This window comes from Thalassophryne amazonica, chromosome 2 (genome assembly GCF_902500255.1).
Source record: "Thalassophryne amazonica chromosome 2, fThaAma1.1, whole genome shotgun sequence".
NCBI lineage: Eukaryota > Metazoa > Chordata > Actinopteri > Batrachoidiformes > Batrachoididae > Thalassophryne > Thalassophryne amazonica.
This window is the reverse complement of record NC_047104.1, coordinates 76413479-76438836: the sequence shown is the minus strand read 5'-3', so window position 1 is coordinate 76438836 and position 25358 is coordinate 76413479. Positions and strand designations below refer to the sequence as shown.

Sequence of the window (25358 nt, the reverse complement as noted above, 5' to 3'; positions counted from 1 at the left end):
GACGCAAAGCAGAACAGAATAAAAGGCAGACTAGGGTTGGGTTATTACCAAACAATGTGTCAGGGATTAGGAAAAGAACAAGCCAAGGCAGAGACCTGTTACTGGTCAGCTGCACAAGAAAGAATACCAGAGTGTGAAGAGTAAAAGGTGTGACATACTTCATTACACAGTCTGCTGATCTTCCAAAGACAGTGAAAAACCAGCATATCGAATGTCAAAAAGGGAGACGAAAAAAACTGAACTTTCCAACTTAGACACTTTGACAAGTGCAGGCTTGGGCTGAATATGCTTTCACTCAAGTTGTTACATCAGTTAATATGAAATATCAAAAAAGGAAAACCGCAATTAAAAAACCAAACTTGTCTACCAATATTATCATGTAAGATGATGTTTCAAAGGCATAAGCCTTTTTGTTTCAGCCTTCAATTGGTGGAGGTCGAAAACAAAACTTAAAAAAGGCTATTCAAACTTAACAGAGAGTACACAAACAGAGAAGTTAATTTACTTTATACAGTGCAAATCACAACAAAAGCTGCCTCAAGGCCCTTCACACAAATAAGGTCTAAAGGTGCCCTGACACTTGCACGACTTTGATCCGCGCACTTGCATGCACTTCGTTGTGACGATCTCCACCCATTGTTTTCCCAGCTGGATGCCATGATTTGTTCCACTGGAAGCCACTCGTTGTGCGCTAGATGCTGTGTATATAAAATAATTATTTTGTAGCAGATTAATCATTTTCTGTTGGAGTTGGCTGTTGAAAATGCCTCTAATCACTTTGGGAATCACAGCGGACTGCTCCAGCAGTAGCTTTTCCCTCTCTCATGCACACGCTTAATGTGGTGGAGAACACATTTGGGACAGTCTAAACAGGTAATTATTTGTAATAGCTTGGTAAAACAGTTGCATGTTCATCCCTTCTTGTGTGCAGCTGTAAAAGTATGTTTATGATAGATTTAATCAGTGGTGTAGTCTACGTGGAACGCAGGTAGATGCCGTCTACTCACCTAAAAAGACCCGGAATTTTCGTCTACCCACTTCAAATTGTCCTGGGGAACATGACGGTGTAAATAAAATGAGTGCTTATTGATTGTAATTGTATTTTCTCCCTTTAAAAGGCAGCCATCAGGCGTCCATCACTGCAGAGTGCACCGTATGTCCCACCCCCTGTTCGCTCTGCTAGATAAGAGTTTTAATTGGCTCATAGATAGATGGGGGCGGGGCTACCAGATAATCAGCGCAAAAGCCACACACAAACAACAAGAATGCTAGAGAAAGTATCAATGGTGATTTTTACCCGAAAAAATGAAAAGAAAACAGGCCTCGGTTTTAGGTTTTTTCGAAAACATCCACCTGCTGCTTCAGGGCAGATTGATGAAGTTTGCACCCTGAGTGGAGGAGATAAACCTGGCGCTGTTTGCATTGCTGGTAAGTGGGCTAGCCTACGACAGCTAGTTTTTTTATTTGTTCACTAAGCTAATGGGCCTTTCACACTGAATATTTCAGACGCGTCAAATAACGTTCTAAAAAGCATTATTTTCAATGAGACGCGTTGCTTTTTAGATGCGTCAGAAGCATCGCGTCAAAAGCCGAGCTAAACTGACGCTTCTGATGGGAGCACGCATTGTCGCTTGTCGGCAGGCTGACGCGTCAAAGTTCAATCCAATCCAACTTTCGATGCTCTGAGCTGTGACGTACCTTTGCGTTGTCCAATATGAACAACACGTTGGGCCAAAACACGGAAGACTAGTGGCAGAAACATGAAAATATAGACTGGAATGGACGTCATGTGTCTAGCAACTACGTGCTCTCTCCACCCTTAGTAATGGCACAGCGGCCATTACTAAGGGTGGAGAGAGCACCTTGAGCCAGTTAAGAAATGAGGGGAAAAAAAGGCAGCCAGTGCTTCACCATCAACTGCACCAACTACAAAAACAAATTCTCGAATACTAAAATGTACTGTACAAGAGCCTTAATGTAATTATGTAAAACAAATGTCTATTTTAAAGTCGTTATGTCACAATTTAATATTGATATACTGAGACTATAACTCAACGCCATAAGTTCTTTTCATTAAGCTGTGTTCATATGCATACAAATACAAAACTGCTGAGAGTGTGGCGCACTCCCAGCGGCGATCGACATGCTCAGACCCCGCTGAAACAATCAGATCATTTCCAACGTGAAGGCTTTGTTGATCCAGGACCTCGTCTGACTTTCACAAAAAGGCAGAAGGCATGGACATCAGCACTTTTTTTGCACATTCCACTGTTACAGGAGTTTTTTCATGGAAAGAAAAGCGGAGGGACGCGCCACGGAGCCGTTCATTATGCAGCACAAAACCACCTCGGTGTTGGTCTCACAGGACGGCTTTCAGGTGGATTTCAGATGGATTCCGGTTGCTTTTCAGTCGTGTGATTATCCGATTGTGATTGTGCATGAGCTGGACATGCCCCAACATGTCCTGGAAGGCTTCATCACGGCGTTACTTTGCGCCATGCGGCTCCACCGCGACGCGCAGAACTCCTCCGCACGTCTGTCTTAATGTGCTGAAAAAGTGCTGATGTCCACGTTTTTTCACAATTCCTGTGCTAGTCAGACGACATACCGGATCAAGACAGCGTCCAGTTTAGAAATGGACGGCACATTCCACTGTTACAGGAGTTTTTGTCATGGAAAGAGGACGCGCGGTGGAGCCGCATGGCGCAAAGCAATGCCGTGATGAAGCCTTCCAGGACATGTTTGGGCATGTCCAGCTCATGCACAATCACAATCGGATAATCACACGACTGAAAAGCAACCGGAATCCATCTGAAATCCACCTGAAAGATGTCCTGTGAGACCAACACCAAGGTGGTTTTGTCCCACGTAATGAACGGCTCCGTGGTGCGTCCCTCCGCTTTTCTTTCCATGAAAAAAACTCCTGTAACAGTGGAATGTGCCAAAAAAGTGCTGATGTCCATGCCTTCTGCCTTTTTGTGAAAGTCAGACGAGGTCCCGGATCAACAAAGCCTTCACGTTGGAAATGATCTGGTTGTTTCAGCGGGGTCTGAGCATGTCGATCGGCGCTGGGAGTGCGCCACACTCTCAGCAGTTGTGGGCCGTCCTTAAAGTGGGAGTAACACTCCTTAATTTGTATAATCCCCATAAAATCGTCCCTGAAAGCCATATTAATTTTCCGAACGGTGTCCACCTGGAGGTCTCTCACAATTTCTGGAAAAAAATTGATGCAGCAAAGCTCCAAATCGTTCAGACATTTATTCGCAATAAACAAACGACGAGAGGGTGGACCACTGCTCACACAAAGCCTGCTCACAGGCGAATGACGCAACCGACAGGCGTGAAAAAACTCACGCATGCGCACGAAGGTTCAAGCTTGTCTGATGCAATCACACGTGATTCAAATCCATATGGTTCTTGAAAAAAATAAAAAGGTCCTATACTTTTCTCACAGACCTCGTATACTTGCAATTGTTGTTTAATATGATATGAAAATTCAGTAAGGTATATCTTATATATTATATTCCAATTGTAAGGTGGAACTATGCTAGTATATAAAGGTATATCTAAATATCTAAAAAGGAAGAGTAAAGTAGGAGAGTAGAAAAGGGTAGAGCAGAGCCACTTAGGTGCCTGGTCTTGAGAACCAGGGATGGTGAATGGCTTTATATCTACTTGTAATAAAATGCTACTAAAAATCAGATATATATGTTGTTGTCATTAAAAGACTAGTAGTAATATGACAGTGGAAAAAGCAGCAAGGAAAATGACCACAATGGCAAGGCATACTTCAGATTTATATTTTAATATATAAGGATTTTTTATCCGAGCTTTTAATCAGCTTGAATACAACTTACAAGGCTTCATTCATAAAAATCCATTGAGAATTATGACGATGGGAAAAAAAACCACAGTAAATTCCCCAAATTTCCACACTTTACATAAAACATTTTTTGTACCCAGGCATGTATGGGTTCATTAGAAAGAGCAATTAAATGGCTTTAAAACAAGCCTACTTTTATTCAAATCTGTTAACAAATAGCGAGAATAGAGAGAAAAGCAGCACAGTTTGTCATAATTTCCCCAAATTTCTGCATTTTACATAAAGTTTTTTTTACTCACACATGCATAGGTTCATTGGAAAGAGCTTTCAAGGGGTTTTAAAGCAAGCCCACATTTATTAAAATCCATTAAGAAATAGCGATGCTAGTGCAAAAAAGTGGTCAGTTTATTATTGATGATCGGCACATCTCCACCCTTAGTAATGGCGCCTTCCTGTCCTGAGCGACGCTAATAGATTGAGGTGCGCACGTCCATTCCAGGTCTATATTTACATGGGCAGAAACCACTGATCTGTACAAAACAAATGTGTCACAGGACTGCTCATTTATGAGCAGTTTTCTGAAGAAAAATCCTGGGAAATGTTTTTTGTTGTTGTTTACCTCAGAATTTCTGATTACTGTTAAAAAAAAAAGTTTTGAACACTTGCAATTAAAATAGCTAAATAAATCAATAAATGGTTCTTTAGAAACCTTTCATCTGTGAATTACACTCAACAAAACTATAAACGCCATGATTAGTGCACAGGTGTGCCTTAGACTGTCCACAATAAAAGGCCACTCTGAAAGGTGCAGTTTTGTTTTATTAGGGGGGGATACCAGTCATTATCTGGTGTGACCACCATTTGCCTCATGCAGTGCAACACATCTCCTTCGCATAGAGTTGATCAGGTTGCCAATTGTGGCCTGTGGAATGTTGGTACACTCCTCTTCAATGGCTGTGCGAAGTTGCTAGATATTGGCAGGAACTGGTACACGCTGTCGTATACGCCAGTGCAGAGCATCCCAAACATGCTCAATGGGTGACATGTCCGGTGAGTATGCCGGCCATGCAAGAACTGGGACATTTTCAGCTTCCAAGAATTGTGTACAGATCCTTGCAACATGGGGCCGTGCATTATCCTGCTGCAACATGAGGTGATGTTATTGGATGTTGGCACAACAATGGGCCTCAGGATCTCGTCACGGTATCTCTGTGCATTCAAAATGCCATCAATAAAATGCACCTGTGTTCTTCGTCCATAACAGACGCCTGCCCATACCATAACCCCACCGCCACCATGGGCCACTCGATCCACAACATTGACATCAGAAAACCGCTCACCCACATGACGCCACACAGGCTGTCTGCCATCTGCCCTGAACAGTGTGAACTGGGATTCATCCGTGAAGAGAACACCTCTCAAACATGCCAAACGCCAGCGAATGTGAGCATTTGCCCACTCAAGTCGGTTACGACGATGAACTGGAGTCAGGTCGAGACCCCGATGAGGACGACGAGCATGCAGATGAGCTTCCCTGAGACGGTTTCTGACAGTTTGTGCAGAAATTCTTTGGTTATGCAAACCGATTGTTTCAGCAGCTGTCCGAGTGGCTGGTCTCAGACGATCTTGGAGGTGAACATGCTGGATGTGGAGGTCCTGGGCTGGTGTGGTTACACATGATCTGCGGTTGTGAGGCTGGTTGGATGTACTGCCAAATTCTCTGAAACACCTTTGGAGACGGCTTATGGTAGAGAAATGAACATTCAATACACAAGCAACAGCTCTGGTTGACATTCCTGCTGTCAGCATGCCAATTGCACGCTCCCTCAAATCTTGCGACATCTGTGGCATTGTGCTGTGTGACAAAACTGCACCTTTCAGAGTGGCCTTTTATTGTGGGCAGTCTAAGGCACACCTGTGCACTAATCGGTGTCTAATCAGCATCTTGATATGGCACACCTGTGAGGTGGGATGGATTATCTCAGCAAAGGAGAAGTGCTCACTATCACAGATTTAGACTGATTTGTGAACAATATTTGAGGGAAATGGTGATATTGTGTATGTGGAAAAAGTTTTAGATCTTTGAGTTCATCTCATACGAAATGGGAGCAAAACCAAAAGTGTTGCGTTTATATTTTTGTTGAGTGTAAAACCACGTTATTTCAGATTAGATAATTCTTAACATAAGGAACCTCGGACATTTATTTTTAGACTAAATAACATGGAAATTTGTACATTTTTTAAGTCTGGTAGATTATTTATATCTCATTTCAACCAGAAAAACAGACACTGTAAATAATACAAATGGTTATTGTAAATGCAACAGGAAATAATTTAACAATGACTGCAGTGATAGTAAAGTAGGATTTCTGTGACATAAACCTCATGATGAATTTTTTAATGGTCATTTCAACTTGTAATTTCGCCAAGATATGTAATTGCCTTTAATGTTGTTATCAGGACAGAGTCATTTCTAAAATATGAATTTGAGCACCATAAGTGGAGAACTTCTACTTGTGCAAATGTCTTTTGACTTTGATTCATGGACATTTTTAATGATCCGTTCATTTATTGTTAAAATATAAAATGAAACAGCTTTTTAAAAATATAATAGAGTTTTGCCCGTAATCTACAGATGTCTCTTGAGCTTGAGTCCCGTTGGCTGTTGGATAGTGAAGTTTTAAAAACGACTGGAATTGGTAAGTGGCATACTCTCTGGTATTAGTTGCATGGTTGTCTTCATACTATACTTTTGTGCCACTGATTTGGCCTACAATGTTTTGTCATGGGTTGAAAAGGTTTCTGCAAAGTAAAGCATCTACCATATTTTCATTGTTGTATGTGAATTTTCTGGGAGCTAGCTTCTGTCCTTCAGACTAGCTGCTGTTTTAATGGAACTTAACGTATACTAATACGAGCTTGTTTATACTGGGTGTAGGTTTCCTTATGGACCACAAAGCCTACAGGTTCCACTCCCCCGTCTGGACCTGATGATGGACTGTGAACTTCAACAGAGATTGTGGTAGGAGGCGTAAGGCTCTGCAGCCAGTGCATGCTCTTGTAGACCGGTGTGTTCTGTTTTGTTTATGACTTTATGACAGTGTTTTTGACTTGTTTGCGCAATGTTCACTTGAAGTTAACGCAATGAATGCATGCAAAAGGAGATTTTGAACATTTCAAAATTTTCTTTATGCACGTGCACAAAGCTGCACACAGTTTACAACGAGTTTACTCTTGTGCAGGGCAGAGTGCGTGCAAATGTGCGGATCAAAGTCATGCAAGTGTCAGGGCACCTTAACCTTAACAACCCCTAGAGCAGGGGTGGACAGTCATGTGCCATGAAGGGCCAAGACACTGCAGGTTTCCCTTTCTACCAGTCACCTCCGCACAGTGCTGCCGTTTGGCATAAGCAGACTACGCAGTCTGTGTGGGGCACCAACCATGTTGCACTAGTTTGTAGGGCCTCCAACTGACTGAAAAATGTGTTGAAATTATTACATTATTACCAGTGATGCAATCTAACCACTTTTATTGTAACGAGTAATCTAACACGTTAATCTTTCCAAATGAGTAATCAGATTAAGTTACTTCTCCAAGTCACTGTGCGTTACTATTATTTTGCATGGGTCGACAGCAGAATTAAACTTGGTCCGTGGGCAGGGGGTCAGGGCTCAACTGAACTGCCCACTTTAAACGAGCTGTGAACTTTTCATCAGCTACGACTCATCCTCACCTCTTAAAGCAAAACAGCACACCTGCACTGAGCTTTACAATGTCATTTTTATGCTTTATTTTTCTCCTTTATTTAGAATTCTGAGCTGAGCCGCTCCGTATCATCTCATTAAAAACAGCTGATCCTCCGCGACGTGTCAACAACTAACACTATTTTCCACTCAAATGCACCTAAACTCTTTTTCTGAGGACCACATGATGTGAAAACACAATAAAACTTTCTTACCTGTAAATCTGGTCATGTTTTCTGCATAAATAAATGTTATCCATTCTTTGTGCTCAAACGCCAAAGCAGGGGCGAATCCAGATGGAATGGGGGTGTAGAGCAGGTGTGCCCCCCCCACAACACCCCTAGATTAAAGGTCCAGTTTTGAAGCCGTTTTTTACTACAACTACTAATACTACTTAAAATAATAATAATTTTTTAAATGTTATAAAAATGTTAGAATTTAATAGTTACATTTATAAACAATGTACGTTAGAAACTGCAAGTTTTACTGTTACAGTGCTGTCAACAGTTAAATATGAGGTCAAGAAAAAACAAGTTTTATAAAACAAGTATTTATTTTCATTGAAGTCAAGAAAGGGTGACTATAAAGTGAGTTTTGGCAAAACAGGTATTATTGTCATGTTGAGGTGGCAGAGGGTTGTTGTTGGCAGCTGGGGAAAGTAACTAAAAAAGTAACTAGTAGTCTAACTTAGTTACTTTTACAATTGAGTAATCAGTAAAGTAACTAAGTTACTTTTTCAAGGAGTAATCAGTAATTGGATTACTTTATCAAAGTAACTGTGGCAACACTGATTATTACATTTCAAAATCAATATGAATTATTTATGAATAGGCCCATCGTTTTTGTATTTAAACATTGTGTAGGCCCCTACCCCATTACTTAATTGGGGCAAATTAACAGTTGTTTTGCCTAATATAAAGCCCCCATCCACCCCCCCCCCCCGATTCCCTGAAATGGTACAGCCCTGTTTGCGTCTTTATCTGTTCGCTGTGTCGCCTAACCAGGGTTGCCAGATGTGACGATTTCCAGTCCAATAAATGCTCAAAAATGCATGGAGGCACTAAATCCTGCATAATTTGAACTGATTTTTAAAATGTGTGTGGCAATTCTATACAAAAAACTCGTCCAGTGCCATATTTTTACCCTAAACAAACCAATTGGATGGGAAAACACCCAATCTGGCAACTCTGCGCCTAACTGAAGTAGCACGGCTAGCCCACATTCGATTCTGACACGAGACGACAAGTTGCCACTATGCCACAATTAAACAATGACGCGACAGCAGGAGTCTGGAGCTGAAAAACGGATGAAAAAGAAACAAAAAGATGATGCCTAAATTCTGGGGCTGGGACAATACACATCCCCAAATATCATAAATATCATAATACTGAAGAAATATGATCCTACATGCATTGAAATTTGGTATTACAATATATTGTGATTTTTGTTTACAATATATTGTGATTTTTGTTTGCTTTCGGTAACACTAGCTCATGGGAACAAGTTCAATTATACACCACAATAGAATCTGTATCACAAATCATACTTATAAAAACAATCCACATCACATTTTGGAAATTTTCCCACCTTTAGAACGATATTGCATATTTAGTAATTAAATGTTTAAAATACTTTTTGAATTAAACTGCATGCCAATATAGCTGTTTTACATAATTGTTTTAAAGCTGGGCAATATCACCACATCTGGCACAGGGCTTCATTCAGGAAGCCACCTAAGCCACCAGCTGAGATAGATGGAGGCACAGCGCTGGGACTCCCCACGTCAGCCCACCACATAAAGATTGCGAACAAGTTGCCGCATTTCAACCTTAAACATACAACAAAGGCCTGCCCCATCTTTATTTTTTGCACTGTCTCTTGGTCCTGCTCCTTTAAGTAAATGATCATCTTTCCTCAGTTTCATCTTCATGTCAATGGTGGTTTGTCATTTTTTCTCTTGTGTGAAGCAGAGGTGACATCACGTAATACTCAGATTAGGTCTACAATACGTTTCGTTCTTTGCTGACTGAAAGTGGTATTACATTTTCACAACGTTTCACTGAAACCTGAATTTGCATTTGAAATTGCAATATCCTCCCCCACCCCCTAGCGAATACAGAAGTGATACTGAGCTGCAGAGTGCACACAAACTCATAGCTCCTGAAAACAACTCCCGACTTACTAATGAGCCATAATGAAACCATTATTTTAAGTATTTAAGAATTAAACTGCCATCATTTCAATCTAGTTTAAATAAAAGCTGGCATGAAATCATGCAAATAAATTACAAATAGGCCCGACTTGACACTTAACCTACACAAATCAAATCAACATTTAACATAACAATAACATCCACTGTAAACCAAAGTATGAAACAAAATAACTATAAAAAGAAAAAAAAAGTGTTGTTGTGTTGTCTTCTGTATTGTAAACCTTTTTGGGTAGAATGGACTAAGCAGTGGGTCACCCCTTTGAGTCTGGTCTGCTTGAGGTTTCTTCCTCATCATCAGAGGGAGTTTTTTCTTTACCACTGTTGCCTGTGTGCTTGCTCTAGGGGTTGGTAAGGATAGACCTTACTTGTGTGAAGCACCTTGAGGCAGCTTTGTTGCCATTTGGCACTATATAACTACAAAAAAGAGTTGAAATAGATAGATAGCAAGCCTTAACAGTTGAGGTGTCCACAGATCTTGGCTCCATTGGTAGTGTTCTACATAAGCCAAGTCCAGTTTAGTTTTGAGCCTGCACAATTATGGTCATTTAATTGAAACTGTCCATTTAAAATCATGATATGTACACTCAGCCATCATCGTTATTCTGCAATGCAGGCTATGTGGGGTAAAATGACACTGTAATGGAAGTGCAGTGTTGAGCTAATTGATAAATCTAAGGTCCTGAGTAGAAAGGACCATGACAGGGGAATGCTTTACGGTTGTGCAAATGAAGGGGCTGCAGAGTTTTACACACATCGTAAAATGGTTATGGAGAATTAGCGTTCTCTGTCTCGCTTTCTCGCCGCGGTCACCTGGGCACTAATGCAGCAAGGAAGGATGGATGAATGGACACGATAGCATAGGTAATACATACATAGACAGAGGCCCACTTATAGCTGGACACATAAGTTCAGGCAATTGCTGACTCTGTCCAACCTGATTCCATTGTCTGGGTGTCCTATTTCAATTTAGGTATTAATTGCTTATGTTGCACAAATACCATTTCCATTAAAATATATTTCATACATTTGTCATGTGAATCACACTGATATATAACATCTGAGGCCATTAAATGTGAGCCAGAATACATATGCATGGTTTTCATTTCCCCACTGCTAAAGCTCTAGTCCACAATAATGAAGTCATATTGCAAGTGCGCTATTAGGGTGCAACAGTGTGTGTGTGTGTGTGTGTGTGTGTGTGGGGGGGGGGGGGGGGGGGGGTATAAAAAAAAGTATACGGGTGTGTACTTTAAGACTATGTTGGGGGAGAGAGCATAATAAGGAGAGATTGGAAACATGTAAGCTGGCTATCTGCAATGTTCTACGTATAGTATCTGTGTTACTGTATGTACGTCCTATGTAAATGTGCACAAGTGAAAAATGTCCATTCTATCAGTTTGATTTACTTCTGATTAGATGTTAGCGTTTCTAAGATGTGATGGGCATCATCCTAATGTGTGGGGAAGGAAAGGCTCGGGGTGCAGAAAAACACAGACATGATGACTCTCTGCTGTGTACTTGATTAGCACGTAGCCTCCTAATTAGCAAGCTTCTGTGTTACAGGCGGCGCCACTGGTGACATGGCAAAGACAACAACCACAAAATTAGCATGGCAAGAGAGGGGCTTTCTCAAATTTGCATTTGAAATGAGTCATTACTGGTGAGTTTAGCTGGTGTAGAGGCAAAAGAAGTATTTACTTTTAAAATGAACATTACGGACGGACTGTTTTAAACAACCCATCTTAGAGAGAGAGAGAAAATCAGGCCCTGAAAACCAGCCTGCTGGACTGAGATGAAGCAGATGAAGTGTCATGTCCAAGAACACAGACGTAGCCTGAAGTGGTCACACATGGTATCCAACTCCGGTCTAGACTGGTCGACTAATTCCTACGCCCAGGAAAAATGCTCTATTTTAAAACTTACTCAAAACAACAATAATGAAACATGTAATCAGGAATTATTTACCAGAAAGCTCATGAGAGACTGAAGCCTTGATTACATATGTCTTCTTTATATCTTAAAAGTTGTCTTCCAACTGATATATCAACTGGCTGATAATACTGGCTCATATGAACTTTTCACTGAAATATCGGTATTGGAATTATTTTTAGCAACATGAACACTTTTATTTTACTGAATAAACAATTCAGAAGACTCTTGGGCTGTTCAAAATGGTGTCATTATATAGTTTGTCCAGCAGAAGGGGTTCTGACATCATTGGGCACACTGCTGTAAAGGATGGCTGGGAGCCCTATCACCCCTTGGTCACATTAGCTAGAAGAAAATGCCACCTGCTACGTGAGGACAAATATACGGATGTCTATTTGATGCAAATGCTTAACTATGCACACAGCAACTGCCAGTCTGAGTAAAGGCAGTGTAATATATGTTGGCTGGTTGCTGGTTATATTTATAGTTATTTAAGATAAGACTTTATTGATCTCACAGAGGAGAAATTCACGTTACGTCAGCTCTTAAAAAACACACAAGATGGGTGCAAGTGGAGGAAAATGTGCATCAAACAGCGTGTGCAAGGATAAGCAATAATAATACTTGTAACAGTACAATAAAAAAGATAGAAATAGAATATATATATATATATATATATATAATATATATATATATACACACACACATACACACATTTATAATAAGTTCGTGTTTCAACTGTAAAACAAACCTTAATTACATTTATTTGCATAAGGGTGTGATCACGCAATGTTTGTAATCACTGTATGGCATTTAATTTTTTATGTATGTACTGATAGATTTATCAGTATTGTAAATTTTTTACCACCTAATATTGGTATCACACACACCCCTCCCCCCCAAAAAAATCCATTGGTCACGCACTAGTTTTTACTGCGCCACTATGATATGAAACGGGACTAGAGAAGACATACAATGAAATCATAAAAATAAAATTTCCTCAAACTAAATTTCGGTCCAGTCAATGCCACTGAAGCTTGTCACTGGTGTCTTGATGGCTTCCCTCACGGTCCCTAGGTTTTTGCAGATAGCCAGTTCTAGACATGTCTGCCATATTGTGTCAGTCATTTTATTTTTATGACAGATTTAACTGAACCCCAATAGGTATTTAAAAATTGAAATGGTCTCGATCTTTTATCTGCTTACTTGCCAGTAAAATAATGAGAGAACTTAATTTGGAGCTAATTACCCTGAAATAAGTCTGTAGTTGACAATTTGAGTTCATAGTTGTAATTTAATATGCTGTGATTGAAATAACTTGTAATTCAAAAATTTGTTGTGGGGATCAAAATTGTGGGAGTGGGAGAAAAAGCAAACATTACAAAGCCTAAGAGTTGGACGGGACCTGAGTTCCTGGAGAGTTTGCTGAAAATGTCTGTTTATTTGTGGATGTGAGATTGTCATGATGGGCAGGCCAACTTTATATGGATGTTTTGTTTGTTTTTTCTTTCTTACTCTGACACAGGTGACCAAAGTAAATACAGGTTCAGGGTTCTGAGCTATTGTTAGGGCTTCAGAACAGGCCAGAGAGTGGTGCATACTGTCATGAGCTGTGATGTTCAAACTAGAGAATTGCTGTGTGTAACTAGGAAAAAATCTGAGCTATGCTAATGATGAGGTTTCAGGCCAAGTAGGGGGCTTAGACTTGGCTTAGGGTGATGATTACAAGCAGGGTTAGATAATATGGCAGAGCCTGGTGACAGGACTGTGGTTATGGTTTGAAAATAATTAGCAGCATGGCTGGATAACATGGGTTGATAATGTGGCTGGGGGAGGCTGGCTGGGCATAGCATGAAGATGTTATGGGGTTGAGCTGTCCACTCCATTGGCCCTGTGAGCTGTGACATGCAGCTCTGCTGGCTACTGTAGCTGGGGGTGATGCCAACGATAGGACTTATGCACTAATTACCACAGAGAGCAGCAAGAGAGTAAACAGAGATACAGAAAGATGAAGCAACAGTGAGGCAACTAAAGGAAAATCTGGGGTCTGATGACCGCTGAGTGACAGCAGCTTAACATGACTGGGTTGAGGACAAGCACCCATAATCTTCATCAACACAACATGTAACAGCAGCAGCATGATCACCAAAGGACGGGAGGTCACTTTAAAGCACTAAAAATACATTGCCTACATCTGTGGATTTCAAAACTGTGACGCCAGAGTTCTTCTGGGGGGGCGCAAGGGATGGGAAGTTTTCTTTTCGTGAATCATTAAGAAATGATTTCATCCACCGACAACAACAGCCTTTTTGCTTAATGACTCTCTCATCGGTCCTTCAGAGCGGCCGTTGTTTTAAGGGTGTTTTATTGAGAAACTGATCATTACTTATGTTGATTACAGACCCTGCAGCGGGTCTGTAGTGGCTGTTCTTGAAGCAACGAAGCAGTGCTCCAAGCCATTGCTTCGTTCGTTCATTGCTTCACTGCTTTTCAGAAGCGGAAAGTCCGCTTCTTAACCCCTCTCAAAGCCATTTAAAGATGTCAATCGTGAGTCACTTTTGTGCACATTAAAGTCACCAACAGGGACTCTTGTGTTGTTGCAAGCAAGAAACAAGAATCATCCTCTGTTCCATTCGCACAGCTCAAAACGCTGCGCCGCTCTCTGCCGAGTCAAGTTAGAGTCCGGGCCGGAATTAATAACTTCAAAGCAATCACCGTTTTAAATGAAATGACACCTCTTTCCAAACGTTGTAACACAAGACAACAAACTACAACAGACTAAAATGTTTTTTTCCCTCCCAAAATGAGACGTCCTGCATTCTTTATGAATTATATTGATGTTGACCTGCAGCGCAGCCGCTGCAAGAGCTCAGCTCAGAGGTATGGAGTTAGATTTGTGCCATTAATGTTTGAAAGGAAATGCTTTTGAGGAAAACTACAGATTTTGTTATTTGTATTTATGTCCGGAGATCAGGGATACAGTGACCAACTTCATATTTATTTACTTAACACTCAATAAAATGTTATTGACATAGAAACCAGTAAAGCCTACTTTTAGTACACAGAAAATTCACAAGAGGTATTGCTGAGGAAATCAAAAGGCATCGATAGATAAAATCTTATCAATACCCATCCCTGTTTGAATTAATATTATTTATTTTAAATGTGTTAGTTATGCCAAGACATTTAAAAACACAGAGATGTTTAAATGTTTGTTTTTTTTAATATTTAAAATATGACAAAGGGTAAAAATAGAATAGAAAGTTCTTAAAGACACATTTAAAAATGTTTGAAAAGGGTGAAAAATGTGTGAAAGGATAGAAAGTTCTTAAAAACATGTTTTAAAAATGTTTACAAAAGCTGTAAATGTGTAAATTCATAGACAGTTCCTTAATTCATAGAGCAGTTCCTCCTGCTCCCCAGGAGCTGGGGTCTAGGGCCCTGTGGAGCCCCAGAATTAAATTTTTATCTAATGATACTTTTTCAGCATCTCCTGGAAGAACAAATCTCAAAATTAGTGCACATTTAAATGATCCTACATTCAGCCTTTATTTGACCTGTCAATGATGATGTTGAATAACAGAATATGACGTGGAAGTAGGACCTGGAATGAGTTTCCTTTTAATTGTAAACCAAATTATGCATTAACTCAGAACAATTAAACTACATGAAATTCATGAAGACTGAAAGAATAGAAAAAGCTTGTAGAATATCTGGAAAATCATGGTAAAATTATAGTAAAAGTCACATATTATTGTGTAAATTCATGCAGCCTAATCCATTCAAAGCCACAATGTCTTTTTTACAATGAAAGAAAGTCTAGATTAGTGAAAAAAAGTCACATAATCTTGTCTTAAAATCCTGTTTGAACAGCAGAATGTTTATTTTCCAGGGAGATAAAATTCTTACCATGTTCCTGAGAGAACACAGTTCACTTTTCCCGTTTCTTTTATCTTTCGGTGTGTTGATGAAGCCAGCGACGATTCCACGGATGCTTGTCCTTGTAAAACTTTTCGAAACAGTCTTTCTTGCCATCTTCTCTCTGTGCGACGTCGGTCCGTGACACAGACATGCTGCACAAATCTTCTTTAAAAACTTGAAAGCTCTATAAGTTTGGGATGTCCACATGCTACATTTAGCTTAAACGCAGCACAGGAGCCACACAGCATCGCCGCAGCAACGAACCAGTCCTGCTTTACGACAACTGTCGTAACAGCTTCGCTTTGAGTGGCATTTTTTCCTCCGCGAAACTCCGCGGATCCGAGGAAACTGATTTGTATCTGTAACACACAGATCAGTGTCCGCGGACTTATAAAACTTACACGGGTCGTAAAAAAAAGAACACTTTGCGATAAGCATTTTAAAAACTCAGTGATGTTCACGATTAAAGAGTACATCACTAAACCACCACCCCATGATGAAATCCACGGAGTTTTCACAGCCCTCATTTAGTGTATCTTCAATTTACAACTTCAAATTGCAGTAACCCTCTGCGACAGACTGGCGTCCTGTCCATGGTGTACCCCGCCTCATGCCCTATGACTGCTGGGATACGCTCCAGTGACCCAGTGGACCCTTAATTGGAGGAAAGCGGTTGAAGTTGAGTGAGTGAGTGAAATTGCAGAACCCCAGCTATTGTTATGTTCTGTTTTTCTGGTGTGCGTTGCCGGTAGGCAAAATATGTTGTGAAAGTGTCGTGACACGGACCCCACAACAGGGGGCGTTAATGAACGGACAATGGATAAGCCAAAAGTAACAATTTAATGTTGTGAAATCGCACAACAACGTACAGACAATAACAATATGGTGGACTGTCAATCATACACCAGGTGACGTGTGGGCAGGCTCGACGATAGAAGACGCCTGGAGAGAGAAGAGCTGGATCCCCACACAACTTCCAACACCAACGGAGCTGAAGAACACCGGAGCCGCCAAGCCCTGCGCCCCAGGTGGCCGCTGTCTTCAGCAGTCAGACCTGGTACTGCTGCAGAGAACAGAGACAGTCCAGATGAGTGTGAGTTCGCACACTCAGTATCCCACAGTCTATATTAAGTAAAGGAGGGAAAAACCTCCACCTCCAATCACACACACTCGTGCAGCTCCTGGTCAACCACTATCTGAGTTGGGGTGGAGGCAAAGCCGTCGCTGTCACACCAAACGCCAATCTTCCAGATAAGGAAAAAACTCCAGGAAAACGGCTGCAAATAGAAGTTCAGGTTAAACACACACAGTGTCAGGCAGCAGAGAAATTACCTGAATGGTAGTTGATTTCTCGGCGAGGAGGTGGAGTTGCAGTCCGGTCTTTGTAGTGGTGGTGATGGGTGACAGCTTGTGTTGATTAATGACAGCTGTCACCTCCAGCAAAGCCGACGCCCTCTCGTGCTTGAAGCCCGCACTTCAAGCAGGGCGCCATCTTGTGGTGGTGGGCCAGCAGTACCTCCTCTTCAGCGGCCCACACAACAAAATATCTCTGATAGTGACGCGTCGGAGCAGGTGTTCATTTTGTCAGTTGTTGGTGACATTCGGCAGCACGTTTGCTGTTGGTTATGACAGTTACTCCTATTTGCTTGAAATGAGCATGACTGCAAAGTGCATTTATCTCTGGACACTTGACAAAGATATGACGAAAACGTCAAAGTAGTGTCATCATCAAAATCGGTCACATGTTAATGTTAGGGCTGCAAGAAGATGGAATCGTGTTGTAGTGCAAACAACACAAAAGTGGAATACAATATAAATGTTTTCATTTTATTTGTTCAGCCTGAAACAGATTAAGTAACTTGAACCTAAAAATGTCTCCAAAGACAAGTGAATAAAATGACTTAGTACAGAAACAGAGCAGGCGATTCCCTGAATCAGGCCACCGGCTGGTGATGTGCAATCAGTCAAAATAGGTATCAAAAATAAGGAAAGACCAGGGCAATAAGATAAACTGGGTCAAAATCTTTCTAAAATCAAAACTAAAACTAAAACTTGGCTGTTAAGCTGAGACATGAAAAATCTGGCAACAGAGCTGTGGAAAGTGACTGGCATATTTACTGCAAAGGTCATCAGCTGAACAAGAAGCAGGTGTGTACATCAGGTGACTGGGTGGTAGGAAAGCCGAGGGTCAAGTGGCAGGAAGGCATTAGATCTGAAATCACATGAAATACAATTAAAGTACCAGAACAAAGCGACTTAGGAAAATAATATTAATGTGCAGACCAATAATACAAAAATGTACAAAACAATTATTTGGAGCAAGTGTCTACATACATATCCTCTAGTGAATGAAGAGAGAAAAATATGATTTAATAATGGGTGACCTGGAGCTCCTGCTGAACTTGCACTATAGAACCAAGGGACAGGTATTTGTGCATTCACTATGTTTTCTGAGTTGACTCAGAAAACATAGGCCAAGTTTGGCACCCTATGAACCTATGCCAGAGAGAGTTAACTTTTATTTATTTTTTTATTTAACCTTTATTTAACCAGGAATAATTACATTGAGATTCAGAATTGCTTTTACAAGGGAGTCCTGGCCAAGGGAGCAGCATACTAGTTCCACATAAAGTACACACTTGAAATTACAACAACAAAACAACATAAAAACAGTTAAAACAATTCAGCAAATCACATCATTACATTATAATCACCAGCTACGTTCGGTAAGAGGACATGTGCATGCAGTCGTCAAAAAGCCCTTGATCCTAGCTTTGAAATCTTCTATACTTGGGAGATAGTCCAATTTAAGATGACCCTCTAAGTTATACCAGGATGAAGGTGCAAATGCTTTAAATGCACTTTCCCCAAAGACAGTCCGCATACGAGGAATAGGGTACATTATCAATCTATCGGGCCTGAGACTACAGCTTTTGATATTATGCATGATATACTGAATACAGCATTTTCAGAGAGGAGAGATTTGCATGCATGTATAAGATGTCACCGTAGTCAAGTATTGACATAAAAGTTGCCTGAATCAGTCTTTTTCTCACCTTAAAGGAGAAACAACTTTTGTTTCTATAGTAGAAACCCAATTTAACCCTGAATTTCTTTGTAAGACACCCAATATGGTATTTAAAAGAGATTTTTATCCAAGTAAAATCCCAAGTATTTATAAACTGAAACTCGTTCAATCACTTTCTCCTTTTGTGTAACAATCTGACAAACATCATCTCTCTTCACTGATTTTGAAAAGCACATCATTTTAGTTTTGTCAGAATTGAGCACAAGTCTTAATTGATTAAGATTACTCTGAATAACATTAAAAGCAGATTGCAGCTTTTCTATGGCACTTGCTAATGATAAAGCAGAACAATACAAAACAGTGTCATAAATAGTGTTATAAATAGTAAATAAAATAGGACCCAATATGGAGCCCTGGGGGACACCATTTTGAGTCAACAAAAATTTGGAAGACACACCATCAACCTGAACACTTTGTGTTCTGCCGCTCAAGTAGTTGTCAAACCACATGACAGCTTTTGAAGACATTCCAATATCGTGCAGTCTCTGGCACAAGAACAAATGGTCAACAGTGTCAAAAGCCTTTGACAGATCTATAACAATGCAAGTATTCTTTAGAATCAATAGCACTTATAAGCACACAAAGTTATAGCTCAAATATCTTGGGTCTGTGTTGATTTGGTCTCAAGTACTGGCATGGTGAAGGCCTATTTTTATGCATTTTGGTGGTCCAGACCCAGAAATGCAGGGATCTGACAGACTTTAACTATCAGGCTTAAACAGTGTAAAATGCTTGATTCATGATGTTTTCCTCTAGATTTTAATGTTCATTAGGCAGATTTGAAAATGAAATGGTCTTGAGCCAATAAGATAAATATTAAAGAGGTCATACTGTGACAAATCACTTTTTAAAAATCTTTGACATTTTTATGTGTTTGAAATTTATATCATCATCTTAAATGTCCCAGAATTCTATGTGTTTTCAGAGTTATTCTCCTGATTTAAGCGGAATTTGCATCACAGCTTGTTTAATACCTCTGTGACATATGTAACAGAAATAACCCCTCCCTCCTCAGATCATCTAATTGTAACTTAAAATTATTAACATCACCCCCCCACACACACACAAACACACACTTTCACCACAGCTCACGATTACAGCTGTATCTAAAATCACAAAAACCGTGATATGCAAAGTGAATTGCTACATCACACAAAATCACCATAACTGAAGTGATTAAAAAAAAAAAAATCAATAAATCAGTTCAGTATGTTTTTACATGGTGAAATCCACAAATGCATAATCACACATGAACAGCCTACATATGCACTGACCTGATTCTGGCCCAGAAAAAAATAGGTCAAGGTCAGCACCCTCTAAACTCACACAGCAGGGGTTTGAGATGACTTTTTTTTTAAATTTCAAATGTCTCAGATCTGTGAGGATGTGGTTGTGTAATCATGCAGCAAAGGCCATGGACACACACACACACACACACACACACACACACACACACACACACCACACACACACACACACACACACACACACACACACACACACACCACACCACACACACACACACACACGGAGCCAAATTCTATAGCTTACATATTACAGTGGCAAGAGATAAAATATTAAATTTGGTTTGGTCCTGTACCAGCATACAACAGCCTCACGTACATGCAGGGAAAACCTTCAGACCCCACTGTGGATTTCACTTAAAGTATCACCTGTGCTCTTGATAGCCTTTAGTTTAATGTCACCAGCAAAAAGCTTCATTTGCCTCACATGCTACAGACACTAAAAGTACCTCATTCTATACCATCACTTATAGAATGGAAGCACTTATCAAAAGTGATCCTACTCCCTCAGCCCTGGATGGCAGCTGCAAAGGCCCCTGCACCTTCCCACTCACTCCATGTTCTTATTTATCTCCGCTTCCTGGGCCCGTGCTGGTTAATTTCCCTGTCGCTCTGCTCCCTTTCTTCCTTCGCTCCTCTTTTCCTCTTGTTTTACTCCTCGTTTCTGGGCAATTGGGTCTGGGTGCTAGTGGCAGGGGGTAAGAGGGTGAGGTGGAGCTGACTAGAACTTTGTGTGTGTGTGTGTGTGTGCTTGGGAGTAAGCTAATAAAGGATGGTGATCCATGAAAGGCCTTGAGCAAAGACACAGTCAATTACCTAATGCCTGGACCAGACCGCAGGGCCACCACACACACACACACACACACACACACACACACACACACACACACACACACACACACACACACACACACACACACACACACACACACACACACACACACACACACACACACACGATACATACACCTCATTTACGTATACATGGAGAGGGGGGCAGTGGAGGGCATAACTGGGAATTGTGTATGTATGTGTGGGTGGGAGAGTGAGCATATGCGCATGATGGGGAGCGGCGATTTATTAAATTGCTGTCACTTTTGACAAATTTGTGTAACTGACATAGAAAGGGTTACTACACCACTTCTCTGTTTTCCTCTTTTCTGTTAGATGAGAATATACCCCTTCCAGGCCAAAATGAGATGGCAAATGTGCAGTAAACCTCCTACTGCTGTTGGTATTTGTGGGGTGGCAGGAACTGTCTTAGCTTCACTGCCCAGCTCCAGCCATGGGTTTAAGATGTGGGGTTTGTACGTACATAGAAATTTATTTGTAGCTTTTAACTCACCTTATTGAGTCAGTATGTGTCACTGAAGTTCTTGATGATGTCAGCTGGGGAAGAAAAGGATGTGCACTGATGCACATTTTGTTTTTTGTGGGCAAACGGGATGAACCTAACAAATCAGAAAAAAGTCAAAATAGATTAAACATACAAACTCAAGATTTTGAGCCACTGATATTTTAGTGAGAAAATGCAGCAATGGAAGACAAAGGAGACCATTATTCTCTTCATGCATCGTGGTAGTTAAGGCTGTTTCACTTCAGGGTTTTCTTTGCTTGAACCTGTGCTAATCTTTATGTCTTCAAGCAAAGGACATTTTCCCCTTCCACGGTTCTCCCCCACATAGTTTTGTAACTGCCAAATTTCCTCTGACCTTCTGGCTGCTATGCTAACCCTAACTATAGGTTAGATTATTTGTTCCCCCATACCTTTAAAGCTGCCTTGCGACAGACTGGAGTCTTGTCCAGGTGCACCCTGCCTCACGCCCAATGACTGCTGCGATAAGCCCAGGCCCCTCCATGACCCATAAATGGAGCAAGCGGGTATAGAAAATTGATGGATGGATACTTTTAAAGCCTTGATATGAGCACAAGTCAACTGTTCATTTTCTTTTGACATTTTCCATTTTTCACACAGTGGTGGGCACAGCTAACCAAAAAGTTAGCTTCGACAACCATTAATCAGATAACTGAAAAGTTATCTTTTATGACGATAAACCGATAAACTGCTAAAAAATGTATCTTTATTACAGATAACCAGTAACTTTTAGTATTGATTTGGACGCGGCCACATCAGATTACACTGTTGGCTTCTGATAAATCTGTTTCACTTTAAGCACAGCAGGGACTGCTGGGTAAATTCAAGGATCACAAACACAAAGAACACAGGAAAAATGAATAAATAAAAAATAAAACCCCAAACACTGTCATCATCTTTCAAAAGCAATAAAACACAGTATTAGAAGTCACAGTTTATCTCGGTATTAGACGAGCTAAAAGCTGCTGCTTTATTTGCATGCTTTGAACCCTGCGGCTAAATACGGCTAAACTAAAATACATCCATTAATGCATTGATTGGCAGAGTAAAATACATGTAGTAAATATAAATTCATACCTGTTAGTTTCAGTGGGATTCATCTGAATAAATAATCTACATAAAGCGTCCTTTTTTAAAATTCAAAACAGTGTCTAAATGTGAAGAAAAGTCCCTCCATCTGTACATACAGCTGCGCCATGAGAGCTCCTCTCCCCCCACCAAGTCTTGGCGATTAAATTACAGCCACAAAGAAATAAAATAAAATAATGCTAAAATTAGTCTGTTTTTTTTGTGTTGAATGGACAAGTCACTGTGACGTCCAAAGTGAACCTGAACTACACTACCCACAGTGCTCCCTGCATCAATCGGCTAATCACGTTTTACGGTTAATGATGACGTCATCAGTAAGCGACAGGCAGCCAGTCTGCTCAGTGGCTACAAACATACAACAATCGGACTAAAATGTTTGATTTTAGGGTTTACAAACGTTTTTGACCGTTAAACTTTACCAGCCAAAAAATGTGATCGGACTGAAAGTTATCGGAAGATAATTGGTCCGATGATGGTTTTAAAACTTATCTGAAAAGCTAATCTGATAGCAAAAACATTAGCTTCGATAATTATCTGCTATCGGATTAGCTGAACTGTGCCCACCACTGATTTCACATCCATACAGAAACACTGGCCTCAAAATAATCTTCTACCATTTTATCAGGGATTATTCAGTATATTGTTGAAAGCAAGATTTAAATATGTACATATCAGCAAATATCAGTTGAATTGATAACGATGTACATATTAAAGTCACAGTTCATTTTTTCACTATTTAAGTAACTTTTGATTTGAAGAGGGGGTTCAGGGTTTGTTAACCCACATCTTTAAAACTGGCCTCTTGAGACAATGTGCCCTACATTTGGACAGTGATGGGCAAACCTTGCACAGTGTGGAGTAACGAAAATGTTGTTGCTTGTTTGAGGTGACCTTCAGTTTTTGTTTGTAAAAAAAAAGGGAGGGAAGAATGATAGAAAGAGGGACAATGACCCTGTCCTTGCTCCTATCGCCACAGGATCAGTGGCCTGGCCTGACCACTTCCACAACCAGCAACCCACCCTTATCCATCACTACTAGATGTTTATCACAAAAGAGAGAGGGGAATCACACATGCAAATGCATGTACATACAGAGAAAGAGGGAAATGGAAATACCAGATAGAAGGCTCTTAACACGTTAAAAACATGAAAAGGAAATGGGACACAAGCGAGAATTGAAATCAAACAGTGACACAAATGAAGATGCAGAAAGAGGGGAGGAGAGACCATATCAGTAAATGAGTAATAGAAAAACAATTTAGACAAAACAATATGAAAGAAAGGACAGAATTACTATAGGCACATAATTGGCCTGATACAAGAAGACTTTTATAATGAATTATTGTACTGTGTAAATTTGTTTTTTTTGTGCAACATCACATTAATGCCTCAGTCACACAAGGAAAAACAGTGGTTGGAGACCATGGCGCGACCCAAATTACCAGGGCCGTGTGCATCTAACTTACTATCATGTTGCAACCAAGCATCCAGGAAATGGGCGTGTTGAAGACAGCGACCAGGTCTGCCGATATTCAGTCAGTTGCATCGACAGACACAATAAAACGGCCATAAGACAGAGTCTGACAGAAAGTCGCCTGTTATGAGTATGTAAGTGTACAGGGCAAAGCTGCAATTACATACAGTCTGTATGCAATAATACGGCAAATGACTGTGTCAAAAATGGGGAACAGTGCAAATTTGTTGCCATCTATTGCAAATATGTTGTCTGCCTGCTCAAGGGTATTTATTCTGGCAGAGTCTGTGTCACAGACTGAGCTGTGACGCTTACGCAGTCAATAGCGGGAGGGGCAGCAATTAGTTGGTAGCTAGCAACTATGCTGCATGGACGTTGACTGTGTTTCACAGGTCATCCAGCTGTATGTATTGTTTTCATTCTCCTGGTTCATTATTTATTGTCAGTAATCATCATTGCCATAAGTTTTATTGTATTGTGACTAAGACTGCAGGGAAAGGCCTACCGGCATCTCTTATGTTGCAAAGTGTTTGTTTCATCGCGTTTTAAAACGTGTATTTTATACCGTTGCTCATTACCAAAGTTTATTTGCTTTGGTGATCTTTAAAACACTGGTAAAACATTTCTGTAATAGTTTAAGCTTACTCACCAGGGTTGTTGGTATGCGGTGCTTCCTTGGTTGGGGTAAACTGAGTGAATGGTCCATTCAGTGTAAATACCGGGGTTGAGTGGAGTGAACTATTTTAGACAGGGGTGTTTTATTTGGTTGTTCATATTTCATTTTATTATATTTAGAGGGAGTTTTGGTTAAAGGAAATGGTGGTGGGTGTTTATATTTTGTGGGTATTTCTTTGGGTTGTTATTTTGTGTTTATGTTATTGTTCTTAGTTGATTGATTTATTTTGTGAATGGAATTTACCTGTGGGAGGGGCTGTTGCTTTTTAAAGGGCTCAGAGCCTCAGTTGAGGGAAGGAGATCGGAGGGGAAGGTTGTGTTTCAGTGAACGTGTATGTAAGTAGTGGTCCAGAGTCTTTGATAGATATAGTCTGGCACTCTTGCTTATTTGTTTTGATGTACATCTTGGGATGCACTGTAAATATCTGCATTTTTGGAAGAAGAAAAATAAAAGAAACGTTTTTAGTTGGGGAAACTGTCTCTTGGCCACTCCGTCGCCGGTCATCCTGTTACATGTGGTGTCAGAAGTGGGACAGCGGAGTGAGACGGAGAGAAGACCAATTAAAACAGCTGATAAGATGGCTACCAGGAAGAAGGCTACTGAAGGCAAGGAATGGAGCAATAGGGGTGCTATTGAGACGGGAGTGTCTACTCCACAGCTTGCCACAATAGATATAGCCATCGATCGACTTGCCATGATGTTCCAGTCGTTTATGGAAGTGCAGC

At 40.5% G+C, this 25358-nt stretch overlaps 1 protein-coding gene across 2 annotated transcripts in view; it reads right to left on the bottom strand.

Annotated features, from left to right (window-relative positions):
• Nucleotides 1-16677: 16677 nt before the first annotated feature.
• Nucleotides 16678-25358, bottom strand: part of spata17 (spermatogenesis associated 17) — a 105655-nt gene continuing 96974 nt past the window's right edge. Inside the window, exons 8-9 of one of the 2 annotated variants that reach the window (XM_034188107.1) lie at nt 21366-21471; nt 16678-16688 (exon numbers count right to left, since the gene is read on the bottom strand). In XM_034188107.1, the coding sequence (XP_034043998.1) occupies nt 21406-21471 (66 nt within the window). In that variant the 3' untranslated portion in view covers nt 16678-16688; nt 21366-21405. Of the gene's footprint in view, nt 16689-17729; nt 17841-21365; nt 21472-25358 lie in introns of those variants that run through there. The other variant, XM_034188099.1, reaches the window with a different exon arrangement.